Source organism: Lynx canadensis, chromosome F1, assembly GCF_007474595.2.
Source record: "Lynx canadensis isolate LIC74 chromosome F1, mLynCan4.pri.v2, whole genome shotgun sequence".
Taxonomy (NCBI): domain Eukaryota; kingdom Metazoa; phylum Chordata; class Mammalia; order Carnivora; family Felidae; genus Lynx; species Lynx canadensis.
Window position 1 is genome coordinate 3,625,020 of NC_044319.2, and position 16,626 is coordinate 3,641,645.

The 16,626-nt window shown below is 43.5% G+C and overlaps 1 protein-coding gene across 1 annotated transcript in view; it reads left to right on the plus strand.

The window, feature by feature from the left end:
• The first annotated feature begins 1,380 nt into the window (after nt 1-1,380).
• The window catches only part of SMYD3 (SET and MYND domain containing 3), a 645,009-nt gene continuing 629,763 nt past the window's right edge, over nt 1,381-16,626 (plus strand). The window contains exon 1 of the mRNA XM_030301800.1: nt 1,381-1,606. Within this exon, the coding sequence (XP_030157660.1) occupies nt 1,443-1,606 (164 nt within the window). The 5' untranslated portion in view covers nt 1,381-1,442. The remainder of the gene's footprint in view (nt 1,607-16,626) is intronic.

Sequence of the window (16,626 nt, forward strand, 5' to 3'; positions counted from 1 at the left end):
TTCTCTGATGATGAGTAATGTTGAGCATCTTTTCATGCGTCTGTTAGCCATCTGGATGTCTTCTTTGGAGAAGTGTCTATTCATTTCTTTTGCCCATTTCTTCACTGGATTATTTGTTTTTTGGGGGTGTTGAGTTTGCTAAGTTCTTAATAGATTTTAGACACTAACCCTTTATCTGATTTGTCATTTGCAAATATCTTCTCCCATTCTGTCAGTTGCCTTTTAGTTTTGCTGATTGTTTCCTTCCCTGTGCAGAAGTTTTTAATCTTAATGATGTCCCAATAGTTCATTTTTGCTTTTGTATCTCTTGCCTCTGGAGATATGTCAAGTAAGAAGTTGCTGTGGCTGAGGTCAAACAGGTTATTGCCTGTTTTCTCTTCTAGGATTTGATGGCTTCCTGTCTTATGTTTAGATCTTTCATCCATTTTGAGTTTATTTTTGTGTATGGTGTAAGAAAGTGGCCCAGGTTCATTCTTCGGCACGTTGCTGTCTAGTTTTCCCAACACCATTTGCTAAAGAGACCGTCTTTTTTCCACTGCATATTCTTTCCTGCTTTGTCAAAGATTAGTTTGCCATACGTTTCTGGTCCATTTCTGGGTTCTCTAGTCTGTTCCATTGACCTATGTGTCTGCTCTTGTGCCAGTACCATAGAGTCTTGATGATGACAGCTTTGTAATACAGCTTGAAGTCTGGAATTGTGATGCCTCCAGCTTTGGTTTTCTTTTTCAGGATTGCTTTGTCTATTCGGGGTCTTTTCTGGCTCCACACAAATTTTAGGATTATTTGTTCTAACTCTGTGAAGAATGCTGGTATTATTTTGATAGGGATTGCTGGATCCTGGTTTTTAAAAGAAAGCTACAAGAGCCATTCTTAAAATGAATATAGTTTTTACTTGGTAGCATAGAATAATCTTCCTTGGGGTGATGATGCTGTAGTCCTACTGTGTATTTTTATTCTGAGGAAATGCATGTGGCAGTATTTAATTATGAAATGTTATAATGCATCAGTTATGAGATTTCATGATGATTGCAGCTTACCTTTATATGATTCAACAACACAACTTACTTTCAAGGGGTTCAACAACCATACCTACATACTTGGGGAGAGAAAATGGACAGAAATGGCAAAATGCTAAGAACTGTGTGATCTAGGAGTAGGGTCCCCAACAAAATACCGAGTGTGTGTGAACACCGCTGCTCTCGCGGAGCCACCCTGGAACCTGCCGCCAAACCTGGGAGTCCTAGGCTGGGCCCGTGCCGACCACCCCAGGCTCCCGCCCCGGCTCGCCTCCAGACCCCGTCTGGGCATGCGCGGAGGCCCCGCGCGCCCGCCCCGCCCCTCGGGCGTACGTGAGCGCGCAGGGCGCAGGCGCGCGGCTCCCGGCGGCACGCGAGACGCCAGCTGCGGGAAGCGGAGGACGACTGAGGTGCCGACCTGAGGTGATGGAGCCGCGGAAGGTGGAAAAGTTCAGCTCCGCCAACAGGGGAAATGGGCTGCGCGCCTTGGTGCAGCTGCGCCCCGGAGAGCTGCTCTTCCGCTCGGATCCCTTGGCGTACACGGTGTGCAAGGGGAGTCGTGGCGTCGTCTGCGACCGCTGCCTCCTCGGGTACGTACAGAGCGCCCTCGCCCACCCGAGTCCGGGGCGGCGCGGGGAGACATCGTGGGGCCGCCCGCCGCGCGAGTCCGCACGGCCGTGGGTGCGCCGATATGGGGGCGCTGCCCCGATGCGCAGCCCCGCGCGGTTCCCGGAGGCGCGTCGCGGCTGACAGGGTGCTGCGTGCCGGGCTTTGGGGGCGTTCCGGGCTCAGCCCTTCCAGCTCTGGTGGGGGCGGGCGGTTTGCGGAGCTGGACCCGCTGACACCCCCGCCCGCCCCCGGGCTGCGCTAGGAATTGGAGGGAGCGGGTGGGGGCAGAGCTGAGGAGCGGTGTTGCGCTACGGGTAATTTTCCTGGGGAACAAAAAGTCTGTGTCCTGGGCGGCCCTGGAAGTCACAATGGGCGGGGGTCGGGGTGGGCGGGTGCAGGGGTGCGTAAAAACCCGGCCCAGGGCTGAGGCCCCGCCAGCAGAGGACCGGGCTTGCGGGAGGCGGAAGAATCTCGGTGTTTACAGAACACGTTCCAGGGTCCAGGTTGTGTGTGGCCTGGGGACCCGTGGAGATGAACGGGACATCCTTAAGAATCCTGAAGGAGCACATAAGTGAGAGCGAGAATGAATTGCAGCGAATCAGAAGGGCTGAAATAGAGACGCAGCAGTGCTATGGGAGCACGAGTTACTGAGGGTGCGTGAAGCGCTGTGCGCGTAATGGCTAACTCTCAGCCACATAGCGGGGTGCGAGAGTCACAAGCCTGAGGCCCTGGGCGGATGTGAAGGGCTGTGCGAACGCAGGTTGTGGGAATATGCAGTACACAGGCACAGTCATAGGAACTGTAGTCAGGCAGCGAGTGTCGCTGAGCTCTGGTGGTATGCCGGAGGGGGGCGCTCTCCAGGACTGCTCTTGCAGACCGCTTAGCCTGGGGTTTGGGTGGACGGGGGTGAGGAGGTGGTTGCGGAATTCAAATGGGTAGGTTGACCATTAATCTACCAAGGCCTGGGGCTCCTGGGTGGCCCAGTCGGTTAAGCATCCGACCTCGGCTCCGGTTGGCTCAGGTCATGATCTCACGGTTCGTGAGTTCGAGCCCCGGGCCAGGCTCTGTGCTGACAGCTCGGAGCCTGGACCCTGCTTCGGATTCTGTGTCTCCCTCTCTCTCTCTCTGCCCCTCCCCCACTTGCTCTCTCTCTGTCTCAAAATAAATAAACATTTTTGGGGCTCCTGGGTGGCTCCGTCAGTTAAGCGTCCCACTTGGGCTCAGGTCATAATCTTGAGGTTTGTGAATTCGAGCCCCGCGTGGGGCTCTGTGCTGATGGCTCAGAGCCTGGAGCCTGCTTCCGAGTCTGTGTCTCCCTCTCTCTTTCTGCCCCTCCCCCACTTGCTCTCTCTCTGTCTCAAAATAAATAAACATTTTTGGGGCTCCTGGGTGGCTCCGTCAGTTAAGCGTCCCACTTGGACTCAGGTCATAATCTTGAGGTTCGTGAATTCGAGCCCCGCGTCGGGCTCTGTGCTGACAGCTCAGGGCCTGGTGCTGCTTCGGATTCTGTGTCTCCCTCTCTCTCTGCCCCTCCCCACTTGCTCTCTCTCTGTCTCAAAATAAATAAACATTTTTGGGGCTCTTGGGTGGCTATGTCAGTTAAGCGTCCCACTTCCGCTTAGGTCACGATCTCACGGTTTGTGAGTTCGAGCCCCACGTCAGGCTCTGTGCTGACAGCTCAGAGCCTGGAGCCCGCTTTGGATTCTGTGTCTCCCTCGCTCTCTGCCCCTCCCCACTCACGCTCTGTCTCTCTCTCTCCGTCAAAAATAAATAAACATTAAAAAAATAAAATCTTACCAAGTCCTAATTTGATTTGTAGTTGAATTTATTTACCTTTTGTATTTTAAGATCACTAAATAACAGTTGTATCTGTATCTTCCCGATGTAACCACAACAGGAACAACAAAAAATCTGTTGAGGAGAGAGCACTTTGAAGTTTTTGTAAACTTCAGAACTTATAAAAGTTTTGAAAACAGTTAATTCCTTTGAAGACTTAACTTTTGAGGTGCCTGGGTGGCTCAGCGGGTTAAACATCCTACTCTGGATTTCAGCTCAGGTCATGATGTCACAGTTTGTGAGTTCGAGCCCCACTCAGGCTCTGTGTTGGTAGCCAGGAACCTGCTTGGGGTTCGCACTCTGCCTGTTCCTCTGCCCCTCCCCCACTTGTGTCCCTCCCCCCCATAAATAAGTAAACATTAAAAAGAAGAGACTTAGCTATTTGCTGAAGTCCCCCACTTTGAAAGTTACACATTAAAAGAAAAAAGCTCATTTATTTATTTTGAGCGGGGGAGGGGCAGCAAGAGAGGGAGAGAGAGAGAATCCCAAGCAGGTTCCCCAATGTCAGCGTGGAGCCAGACGTGGGGCTCCATCTCAGGAACCATGAGATCATGACCTGAGCTGAAATCAGGAGTCAGATGCTTAACCAACTGAGCCACCCAGGCGCCCTGAAAGTTACAGATCTTTAATTCTTATTCAAGCAAATTAGAGACTTGGGCTCTTCATCCTGCTGAATCATCTGTGGGTATATTTAGAGTTTGAAGGTAGTTAGTCCACAGTAGGGAACTTGCTTGATGAAGAAGGTGTGGGTCATCTTCCAGATGAGATCAGACTGGCAACGTTATTTAGTAGTTGGGACGGAAACGTTTTGGAATTAATACGTGACACATTATTAACTGAATTATCAGAGTGGAACTTGAGTCATATGACACACAGAGTTGTCTCTTTTCCAAAGTAGACTACACAGACCCAGTCCTTTGTGGGTGGGATGCTTCTTTATTCACCATACTATTTCATTCCTGTTGGCTATCACTCATGTTTCTTATTGGCAAGAAATTACTTGTTAGTTATGCTTTAAGCGAAAAAGGAATTAAAAAGGAATTAAATGCGAGAGCATTGGGGAGATCTTAGCCTTGGTTTGAGGTCTGGAGGAGCTCCAGTTCTGCTAGTGGGCAGGAACCAAGGAAAGTTGCACAGTCAGGATTACAGTTCAGAAGCAGCTGGGGTTGAGACCCGGGGAGTGGGTCACTTTTGATGCTGTCTGGTAATACTGGTTTTTACGGCATGTATTACCAGCACCTTGATCCTGGGCCCTGCTGCTGCTGCCACGGCTGCTTGGGAAACTGGGTATTGCTGGAAAGTTGCTTTCTCAACCGTGTTTCTTTGTGGTATTAGCTTCTGATTCAAAATCGTCAGTGGGTGTCTTGGATTGGCTGGGATTAGGTCACTGCCTGCATCCTAGCTGCAATGGAATTTGAGAAGGTGAGTATTAGGCCTTTTTGGCTTTTAGGAAAGGAGGCAGGCTCTGTTTCCACCAGTGTTCAGATAGTGGGGAAATTAGCAAACATAAACATAGGAAAAGGGATCTCAGTAAATGCCAAGCATCCAAACTAAAACAAACTAAAGGAAGTTTCATACTAACACACTCATTTAGTAGTGCTCTACACAAAAAACACATTTGCACTTATTTTGGATTGCTAGGATATATTCACTTGTGCTGTCATAGTAGGTGCTCTGTTGAACACTTTCACGTAAGTGGTTGTCGTGTTTCTCAAGTTTTCTACCACAACTGAATGACCATCACTGGGATAAAGTTTCTGTGTTGTCATCTTGTAAGTGAAATTCATTCATCCTTAATTGTATGTATTAGGTAGCCTTTCAATTTTTGAGACCCTAATGCCTGACACATAGTAAGCTTTTAGTTTGTGTTACAGACATCTTGTCGAATTTACCTCTAGCTGTCCTTGCCCTTCTGTCTTCCTTTTGAATCCAGAAATGGTGGGGCGCCGTGGTGCCTCAGTCGGTTGAGCATCCTACTTCGGCTCAGGTCATGATCTCGCAGTTGGTGAGTTCGAGCCCCGTCTCAGGCTCTGTGATGATAGCTTAGAGCCTGGAGCCTGCTTTGGATTCTGTCTCTGTCTCTCTCTCTCTCTCTCTCTTTCTCTCTGCCCCTCCCCTGCTTGTGCCTGTGCGCTGTCTCTCAAAAATAAGTAAGTATTAAAAAAAATTAAAAAAGAAATGAAATGAAAATATTAGTTTGTAGCAATAACAGTTTTGGGGTGGGGGTGGCAACATAAAATAACAGATATTTATTATAATTACTTTATTACTTCACTCTACCTGATTTCCTTTAGCCTTGGGGTATTTGAACAGTGCTTTAGTTCTTGCCTATTTATTTATTTATTATTTATATATATATATATTTTTTATTATATGAAATTTATTGTCAAATTAGTTTCCATATGCCTAGTTATTTTTATTAACAGAGAAACTTGAATTTGCTTCATGGGTTCTCTTGCTTTTTTCCTCTCATTAAGGATTGGCTTCTGGTTTTTTATGTTGCAAGTGGAAAAAAATGAAGTATATAAATTGGGGAAAGATTAAATGATACGAAATTGTGACCTGAAATAATTTATATTATCCTTTTTCTGTATTCCTCACCTCTTTAGTTTGATAGCTGGAACAGATGGACAAACAGGTTATTTGTGTTTTCTCTTTTGGTAAATGCAGCATATAAAATTCCATTTGTAATTATTTTGTTTGTAAAACTTACCTGTTTAGTGACCTAACTCTCTCCTGTTATGTCCTTGGAGCCTAGCACACAGGAGATGGTAACTATTGAAGTTGTGAAAGGATAGTATTTTAGGGAATTTTAAGTCACTGTATGTTTGTTTTTGGTTTTCGAAAGTTCCAAGTTGCCTGTAGCTTCCTATCAAGAACTTCCTCTGACATACTCTAATGATAGTTTCTTCTATGGGCTAAGGAGGATATGATATCTCTTCTGTCATTATGGCTGAACTTGAGGCTAGTGCCTCTCAGGAGGACGGAAGATGAATTGGAAATGGAAAGTCCATCTTTTTCAGCCCTGAATTATGGGAAGAAGGGGGACAGAGGTAGGGAAAACAGATTGTGAGAAATACATGTTTTTTCTTTTTTCTTTCTTTCTTTCTTTTTTTTTTTTTTTGAAAGATTTTACTTTTTAAAGAGTAATCTCAATAACCTGGCAATCTAGAGTCCCATGGTCCACTGATTGAGACAGGCAGCTGCTCCAGAAATACATGTTTTGAGCTTCCTTGTCTGGCCAAAGTTCTGGGGTTAGGATGAGGGTGTTAAATAGGTTGAAGGGACAGTCCAAAGTAGAAGGCTTTTGATGGGGTCTGTGGCTGGTTCTGTCAGTAGAGCATGCAACTTGATTTCAGGGTCATGAGTTCAGGCCTCACATAGGGTGTAGGGCTTACTTAAAAAACAAACAAACAAAAAGGCTCGAAAGGAGAAAGTCTGGCTGTGCTCCTTGTTTGGAATCTCTAGAGGGCATAGCTATGTGGGTTAGTGCTGTGGCAACACGGGGATAGAGCACAGTAGGGGTAGAAGGAAGTGGATAGATAGATGGATGAGCCTGGGGAAGCTAAATAGTTCTCATGCCACTGTGAGGGATGTGGAGGAGCTGAGAGTCCTGGTAGACAGCAGGCATCATACCATTCTAGACTGAAGGTCAGGATCATGGATACAGGGGTAGGAGCAGGCATGACATCCCAAAAGGTGAGATGGCACCAGTCCAGCCATGGGATGTGATCTTCTCTTTGCAGCAGAGCTCAGTGAGCATCCACAGAGACACGAAGATCCTAGGTCTTCTTGCCTCCATAAGGATGTCCCTTCAGCCCCATTTGGATAAAAGTTTACCTGAAAGCAGCTATTTAAACCAGCTCTGGTAAGGAGATAAACTTAAATGTCTGAATATTAACTGGAAGAGACCGACATATTATCTGGCGAATTTTAAGTTTCTGGCCATTTCCTAGGGTGGGTGTTCTTAAGGAAGATTAGATTAATTATTAGAAAAAACAACCCTATGTTCATGATACAGACTTGATCTGTTCTAGAAAATAAAGCAGCTACATTTGAGTTACAGTGTGGATAGATATGACCAGGCAATAAAGGGCAAAAAAGGAACAGTGTGTGGTGAGATGATGTAATCCATCTTGGCTAAGGACTGAACCTAGCGTGGAGGCAGGAATACCTTCATGTACTGAGGTAAGAAGAAGAGTGCCAGAGAAGGCAACAGTGATGATTGAAAGGTTTGAGGACAGCTAGGAAAGTGACTAGTCTTGCTGAGTGACTCAGTCTTAGAGAAGAGAAGGTTTGAAATATTCTAGAAGAGTGAATTGCCTAGTGAAATATAGTAGGATAGCTTGGGCGTGCCGAGGGTCCACTTAAAACTTGTGTTTATTCATTTGAAGTGAGAGCAGTCAGGGGAGGGCTTTTTTCTCACCCCGCAGTCAGCTACTTGACTGTGAGTTGGGTTTAACCAGGATTGCCGGGTTAGTTTAGTGGATGGAGAGTGGGAGAAGGAAGTTGAAGTTGTAGGCAAGGCAGGGATAATCAGGCACCATTTATTTTTGAGCAAGGGACTTAGGTCATAAGGAGGGGAGGGTGATGGACAGTGGGCTGTGATGAAATCCATGGATTAGGGACATGATGTGGTCAAGGAAGAGGTGGAGTGGCCAGAGTGGACTGACTTGATGTGCATATACATGCACGTGTGCTTTAGAAGTGGTGTGTGTGTGCTGGAGCAAGAGGGTTTAAGGTGTGGCAGAAGGTGGCGGAGATAGGGGAGAAGATTGTTAGAATGAGCAGGAAACTGAGAGGCTGAGGTGTTAGATGAATTTTCTGAGTGAAGGTACCAGGAACGTTAGGCATTGGAATGAATAGTTTTGGCAAAGGCAGAATTCTCACATTGGCTTCCTAAGCCAAGATTTAAGGGCCTGTGGAGAACGAGCCAAGTGGAGACAGATGGGCACTCACCTCTGTTCACGTAATGGGTAAAAGGCATTCTGTGGGTTTTCAGCTGGTTTAGTGAAATAAGTCAGCAACAGGTGCTGGTGAACTGTTGTTGTGTTATAGACTCTTCTTGGGAAGGCGGGAGGTGGGCTTTGGAGGTTGAAGGAAGGACCTCAAAGAGTAGAACCTTGAGAGATGGCTTGAAGTCAGGACTTGCAGATTCCTGGGCACTGGCTAATGGATATACCTGAGCATCAAGGAAGGACTGATAATAAGGTGGGTGGGAAAGGACTCTATGGATATGAATTCCATTTTTCTTTTTGAGTGGGAGTTATAATTCCTGTTTCTTTTGCTTCTTTTTCTTTTGCAAGGAAGTTTGGGGAAGGGCTGTATGGCAGAGTTCTGAGCCTGCAAACATTTGGTCCATGTGAATGCCACAGCAGAGGACATTCTTAATCAGACAGGACGACCTGCTTTGTGGATAGCAGTAAGTTATTCTTCTTCAGACAGCCTGGTGATTATTCAGAGGTCTCATGAACAGAGCAGCTGTGGGGACAGGGATGGAGACCGGTGCCTGGAACTCAAAAGTTCAGACTTCCCCTCACCATGGTCATTGTGGCTTCTGCTGGTACAGAGTGCCCAGTTTGGGATCCTGGGTTCCCCCACATGGCAACACATCTTTGGGACCAGCCAGCCAGCTGGTGTCAGGTTTTTATCATAGACCCTTTTGTCATGGGAAGGATCACTGATTTGTTCATATTGAAACATTCTGGTTTTTCCCCCCTGCACTTTGATTTGCCTTTCTCTACCTGTGCTACCATCTCTGAAACCTACTAACAGTCTTCTGTAGAGCTTCTCAGGTTGCCTCAGACCTTCACAGAAGGAGAATTGAAGCAATGGGTTAATGTCTGTGGTTTGCCTGCTGTTGACATATGCTGTCATTTGAGGTACCTGATACCATAGAGCAGTGTTTCTCAAACTTTTCAGTGTCAGAACCCACTCTTAAAAATTGGGAAGGATTTCATAGGAGAGTCTTTAAATAAAAACAGTTATTTAGGACTGAAGAGGATTTACTTATGTGGCTATCTCTATTGACCTTACTGCATAAAAAAAACTGGTAAGTTTGAAAATATGTATTCAAACATAATTATTACATTTTAACAAAGTTTTTAGTGAAACAAACTTTTTCGTTAAAAAACATTTTTTTTTTTTAGTTTATTCATTTATTTTGAGTGAGAGAGATAGTGAGTGAGGGAGGGAGGGGCAGAGGGAGAGGGAAAGAGAATCCCAAGTAGGCCCTGCAATGTCTGCTCAGAGCCCGACGTGGGGCCTGATCCCACGAACCGTGAGATCGTGACCTAAGCCAGAATCAAGAGTTGAACGCTTAAGTGACTGAGCCACCCACGTGCCCTGGGATGGTGATTAATGTGGATTATCAAGGGAAAGTAAGAGAGCTACCTTCTATTTACTTGTCACCACGGTATGTGACGATTGAATATTATTACTCAGTATCTAATATTCATTACTATTAGCAATGCCAGGCATGATTTTAAGTGCTTTATTTTGTGTATTGTTTCACTTTATTCTCATGATAACCTGAAAAAAGTGTCTATTATGTTCCTTATGAACACAAATATGGACTAGAGAACATTCATACGCTTGTAGGAGTGCAATTTTATAGTACCTGTAAAAATTGAGCACTATATTTTGTTGACCCTACTTTTGGAATTCTGACAGAAATACAAATACCAGTGGTTGTACAAGGATACTTAGCATAGCAGTTTGATAATTAAAAAGGGAGAGAGAATTTTAATGTTTGTTAATAGGGGACTGGTTAAGTTGTGGCGTAGCCATATTGTAGAATACTGTCTAGCTGTTCAGATTGATAGATCCATATGTACGGATGTGGATGGATGTCCATGATGCATTCCTGGGTGAATACAGTCGTAGGACAATGTATATTTCCAATAAATCTTTGTGTGAGCGTATATGTACTTGTGTGTATAGAAGAAGTTTGGAAGAACACCCCGGAATTCTAACACTTCTTGAGAATGGGACTTGGAGGCGGGAGGGAAGATACTCCTTTGTACTTTTTATATTTTGTATTTTTATCCCAGTCAAGCTTGTATTCTTTTTTGTAATTAGAAATCTAAATAAACTTTGAGAAAGTCTTTCTTAGACTTTGTTTCATTTGAAATTGTGTAAAACAGTGTGTGCGGCTTGGGATGAAGATGTCTTAGAAACGCTTTCCAGCTTATGTCCCACCTTTTTTTTTTTTTTTTTGACGCATCAGTTGATTAGACTGAGAGTGAACCTCTTGCTAGAAGGTGAGTAAGCTCACTGGCTGGTCATAGGCTCTAGAGTTTGAACTGAGGAAGGTAGGACTGCTGCCAGTCCTCATGATAGTCAGCCCCTGTGTGAGCCTGGTTATTTAACTTTTCCTTGGTATTCCTTGGTGTTCTCAGTATCCATCACTAAACTTTACTCATTTTCCTCAGCGAGCACACAAGATGACTACATTTCTCAGCCTCCTTTCAGTTTGATTGGGACCCTGTGACTCATTTTTGGCCATGGAGTGTGGGCTGGAGGTTATATAAGCCATTTCTGGGTCTGCCATAAAATATCCTGTGCATTCTTCCCTCTCTCTTGCCTTGTGGAGGCCATGAATTGAGTTGGAGAAACAAGCATGAGTCAGAGCTTGGAGGAGAGTTGCTCTGATGAATTGCCCTACATGCATCAGATTTAGTAGGATCTAGAAATAAATCTCTATTTAGTTGAGTCACTTAGAGCAGCTCACTTAGAGCAGCCCTTCTTGAACTTTAATGTGCAAATAAATCACCTGAAGATTTTGTTCAAGTAGATTCTGATTTGGTAAGGTCTGGGTTGGGTATGAGATTCCCCTTCCCCTTCCCCTCCCTTTTTTTAATTTTTAAAGTAATCTCTACACCCAACATGGGGCTTGGACTCACAACCCCAAGATCAAGAGTTGCATACTCTACTGACTGAGCCAACCAGGCACCCTGGGATTCTGCATTTCTGACAAGCTCCTAGGTGATGCTAAAGCTGATCATATATGAGTAGCAGAGACTTCAAAGGGTTAAATTAGATGACATATAGCCCACTGTAAGTACTCAGTAAGCACTTACCGAATGGATAGGATAGCATCCTGAAACAGCTCATATTCAGTGAATATGAGGAAAAGCAACTAGGGACTCTGCATTTATAATCAAGTATTCGAATTATTCCTAAGTATATATCTATTGTCTTATGTATCATGGGCTGTGAGTTAGTTTTAGTATTATGTGTGTAGAAAATATGTGAAATTAGAACCTGGAGTTATTTGTAAAATCATTTTGAACATTTACCTTTTGACATACCATCATTTTGGTGTTTCAAATTGTTACTTGTTTCTTTAGCTACTTTCATGGAAAAGTAACCTCTTCTCATTATAATTAAAATTTTTTTTATACTTGTGTTTGGCAATAATTTCAAATTTATAGAAAAGTTGCAAGAATAAGAATGGGACAAAAAAATATGGATGCCCTTTACCCAGATTAAATTATTAACATTTGATATCATTTACACACTCCTCCCTGTCCTCCCTTAAGCCCCCATCTTTATCCACATGTACGTATGTTCTTTTTGATTATGTAACTTCCATATATCCTGGCCCTTTATCCTAAATAATGTGTATACCCAACAAGTAGGAAAGTTGTATATATTAACTTCAAATTTAACATTACCATAATACTTTATTTTTTTTTTTAACGTTTATTTATTTTTGAGACAGAGAGAGATAGAGCATGAATGGGGGAGGGGCAGAGAGAGAGGGAGACACAGAATCCGAAGCAGGCTCCAGGCTCTGAGCTGCTAGCACAGAGCTCAACGTGGGGCTTGAACTCACAGACCGCGATCGTGACCCGGGCTGAAGTCGGATGCTTAACCGACTGAGCCACCCAGGTGCCCCACCATAATACTTTACTATCTGTATTTCCGTTTTGCCAGATGACCAAATAATGTTCTTCATAGTATTTTTTTCCCCTTTTTATACAGGGTCTAGGGTCGTGTCTTGTATTTATTTGTCTTATCTTTGACCTTCTTTAACATTTCACAAGTTTTCTTTGTCATTGAATATTGACTCCCCCTCCCCTCCCCTTCTCTTCCCCTCCTCTCCTTCTTCTCCCACCCCCTCCCTCTCTCTCCCCCCCTTTTCCTCTCCCCTTCTTCCCCTTGCCTCCCTATTCCCTTCCCTTCCGTTTTAATATAACTTTCCTCATTTTGGGTTTATCTAGTGTTGCTTCATGGTTAGATTTGGTTATGTATTCTCAGCTGTGATGCTACATGGTTGGGGTATCCTCAGGGTATCCTATTTGGAGGTTCACAAGGTTTAGCTGCCTTTCATTGGTGGTGTTAAACCCAGTCAAGCTGTTGTCTTGTTTTCCACTGTGTGCAGTCCCCTCATCTCCTAACTAATAATCTGTGGGAAGACATTTTAAGACCATGGAAACTCCTGTTCATTAACATTTCTCTCTAGATTGAGCATCCATGGATGATTCTTGATTGAATCTGTGGTATGGCATTTGCAAAATGCTCATTTTCTAACTACAGCACTCCCCCCACACTCAGCAGTTAGCATTTCAGCTTAGCATTTTACCATAAGCAAGGGCACATCCTTCTTCCTCATTATTTGTCTTTTTATGAATTTCCATTTTTTCCACTGGTTTATAATTAATTGCATACCTAATTATTTTGGCGCTCAAATTGTACCAGATTTTTTTTTAATGTTTATTTATTTTTATTTAATTTTTTTTTTTTGAGAGAGAGAGGCAGAGTGCGAGTGGGGGAGGGGCAGAGAGAGAGGGAGACACAGAATGTGAAGCAGGCTCCAGGCTCTGAGCTGTCAGCACAGAGCTTGACGTGAGGCTTGAACCCACAAACTGTGAGATCATGACCTGAGCCGAAGTCAGATGCTTAACCGACTGAGCCACCCAGGTGCCCCTGTACCAGACTTTTTTAGTAGGAAAGCTTTCAAGGTGGATATCCTGTCCTTTAACTTTTTTTTTTTATGTTTATTTTTGAGAGAGAGAGAGAGAGAGAGAGAGAGAGAGAGAGAGGGAGAGAACAAGTAGGGGAGGCGCAGAGAGAGAGGGAGACAGAGTATCCGAAGAGGATTCAAATGTGGGGCTTGAACTCAGGAACTGTGAGATCATGACCTGAACTGAAGTTGGACGCTCAACAGACTGAGCCTTCCAGGAGCCCCCCATTCCCCCCTTTTTAAGCATTTCTTTACTTTCTGGTATAACAAATGTTTTAGGCTCATCTGGTAATTATCCTGCCCAATCCTGGAATCAGTATATCTCTGAGGACTCCTGGATTCTTTTAGTGGGGAATAATATTGGATACCAAGATCTGATGCTGGGTGTGCTCACTGCTACTGGAATGTCTTTGCTTTGACCTTTTTAGCAGACAAAGTTGTGAAGTATGCAGGTTCATGAATATGTGTGTACATATATACATATGCATATATGTATATATACTTTAGAATATCATGGGTTCACACCAATACTTTCAAGTCAGATTTGTCTCTTTAGGGTTCTTTCTTGCCTTTCTCCATTACATAATTGTATATTTCTTCTGCTTCAGTGACTCTCTTAGTAACAACATCAACCTGTTTACTCATTTATTGAACTCTGTATCTCATCTAAAATTGTTCCAAATTGTTACATCTACATATTAAAAAAAAAAAAAGCTCCTACTTGGTACTGAATTTGTTTACAGTGTACCTTTCCCTGCTGCTCTGCTGAAGACTGATAGTGTATAGTTAAATACTGTGCCCGTTTTGTATTCTTTTTTTCCCTTTAATGTATTTACTGGTATTAATTAGAAATATAATTGAGTTCATTTGTTTTACTTTGCTTTCAGTTTTAGATTTTCCTGCCCCCCTTTCTTGAAAGCGAGAGAGAGAGAGAGAGAGAGAGTGTGAGAGAGAGAGAGAATGCATGCCAGTGGGACAGAGGGGGAGAAAGAGAGAATCTCAAGCACGTTCCACGCTCAGTGAGATCATGAAATTATGACCTGAGCCGAAATCAAGAGTTAGATGCTTAACCAACTGAGCCACTCAGGTGCCCCGAATCTTTCTTATTCTTTTGTGTATGTTCCATAGTTTCTGATTTCCTCTGCTTGGCCATTTGTGTAATTTCTAGTATTTTGCAAATGTGAATAATCCTTGTAATTAATAACCTCACACTTAAGTGTTTTGGTACCGTTACAGGTGTATATTCAGGGTAAATTCCTGGAAGTGGGATTGCTAAGCCAAAGTGTCAATACCTGTATGGGGTGGTACCATTTTATGTTTCCATTAGCAATGTAGGAGAGTGCTTGTTTCCCTCAGTTTTGTGGACTGAGTGTATTGTTAAGCTTTTGAATTTCTGCCAATTTGATGGGTGAGAAGTGGTATCTCAGTATAGGTTTTTTTTTTTTTTTAACGTTTATTTATTTCAAGAGAGTGAAAGAGCACGTGCTCAACTGGAGGAGGGGCAGAGAGAGAGGGGGAGAGAGAGAATCCCAAGCTGGCTCTACGCTGTCAGTGCAGAGTCCCCAACAAAGGGCTCAAACTTACTAACCGAGAGATCGTGACCTGAGCCAAAATCAAGAGTGGGACACTTAACTGACTGAGCCACTCCGGTGCACATCTCAGTATAGTTTTAATTTGCATTTAGGTTGCATTATCATTAAAGTTAAACATAACATCTTTTTTTTTAAATTTATTTTTTCTTTTAAGCAAGCTTTATGCCCAATGTGGGGCTTGTACTCATGACTCTGAGCTCAAGAGTTGCATACTCCACTGACTGAGCCAGCCAGGAGCCCCTGTTAAACATTTTTTCATATGTGTAAAGGCCATATTTATATATTTTTGTGAATTGTCTGTATATATCTTTTGTCCATTTATCTGTGAGATTTTTGGTCTTTTTCCCCCCTTCGAATTTTAAGCACTTTTTTGCACATTTGCAGTATTAGCCCTCTATCTTTGATAAATATTGGAAATACTTTCTCTCAGATTATTTCATTTAACTTTGATTATGATAGAGTAGTTCACCCATGTTTTCTTTTAGAACTTGTATACTTTAAATCTTTACATTGAGATCTCTGATTCATTTAGAATTTGTTACGTATGGGGCGCCTGGGTGGCTCAGTCGGTTAAGTATCTGACTCTTGATTCAGCTCAGGTCTTGATCTCAGGGTCTTGATCTCAGGGTCATGAGTTCAAGTCTTGTGTTGGTCTCCACACTGGCATGGAGACTACTTAAAAAAAATAATTTCGGGGCGCCTGGGTGGCGCAGTCGGTTAAGCGTCCGACTTCAGCCAGGTCACGATCTCGCGGTCCGGGAGTTCGAGCCCCGCGTCAGGCTCTGGGCTGATGGCTCAGAGCCTGGAGCCTGTTTCCGATTCTGTGTCTCCCTCTCTCTCTGCCCCTCCCCCGTTCATGCTCTGTCTCTCTCTGTCCGAAAAATAAATAAACGTTGAAAAAAAAAATTAAAAAAAAAATTATTATGTATAGTATAAAGGTATGGATCTAATTTTATCTTTTTCCAAATGGCTATCTAGCTGTCCCATCATGTGTTATTAAAAAGATTGGAGCAAATCACTGGGACAGAAAGTGTTCATATTCTAGATCATATACTAGTTGGCTCTAACTCTGGACTTTCTACTCTATTCCATTGGTTTGTTTGTATACTCATGTATCCATTTCTATTTTTTGAAGAGTTTTCAATTAAGAATAGGTGTTGAAGGGGCTCCTGAGTGGCTCAGTTGGTTAAACATCCTACTTTGGCTCAGTTTATGATCTTGTGGTTTGTGGGTTTGAGCCCTGCATCAGGCTCGGTGCTGACAGCTGGAGCCTGGAGTCTGCTTTGGATTCTGTGTCCTCCTCTCTCTCTGCCCCTTCTCTGCTCCTGGTCTTTTTTTTTTTCAAAAATGAATAAACATTACAAATTAAAGAATAGGTGTTGAATTCTGCTTTAGCATTTCATCATCTGTGGAGAGTCCTCTGATTTTTTTTTTCTTCCTAGACTTAATGTCCCATTGTAAGTTCACTTAAGAAAGACTATAGAACCAAGTTATATATAAGTGTCCTTATATTTCAGGCTTGCTTGCTTAGGTAAAGAGCATCATCAAAATAAATCCGTGTTTCAAAAATCCATGTTGTGAAATTTCCTTTATTTAAAAAACT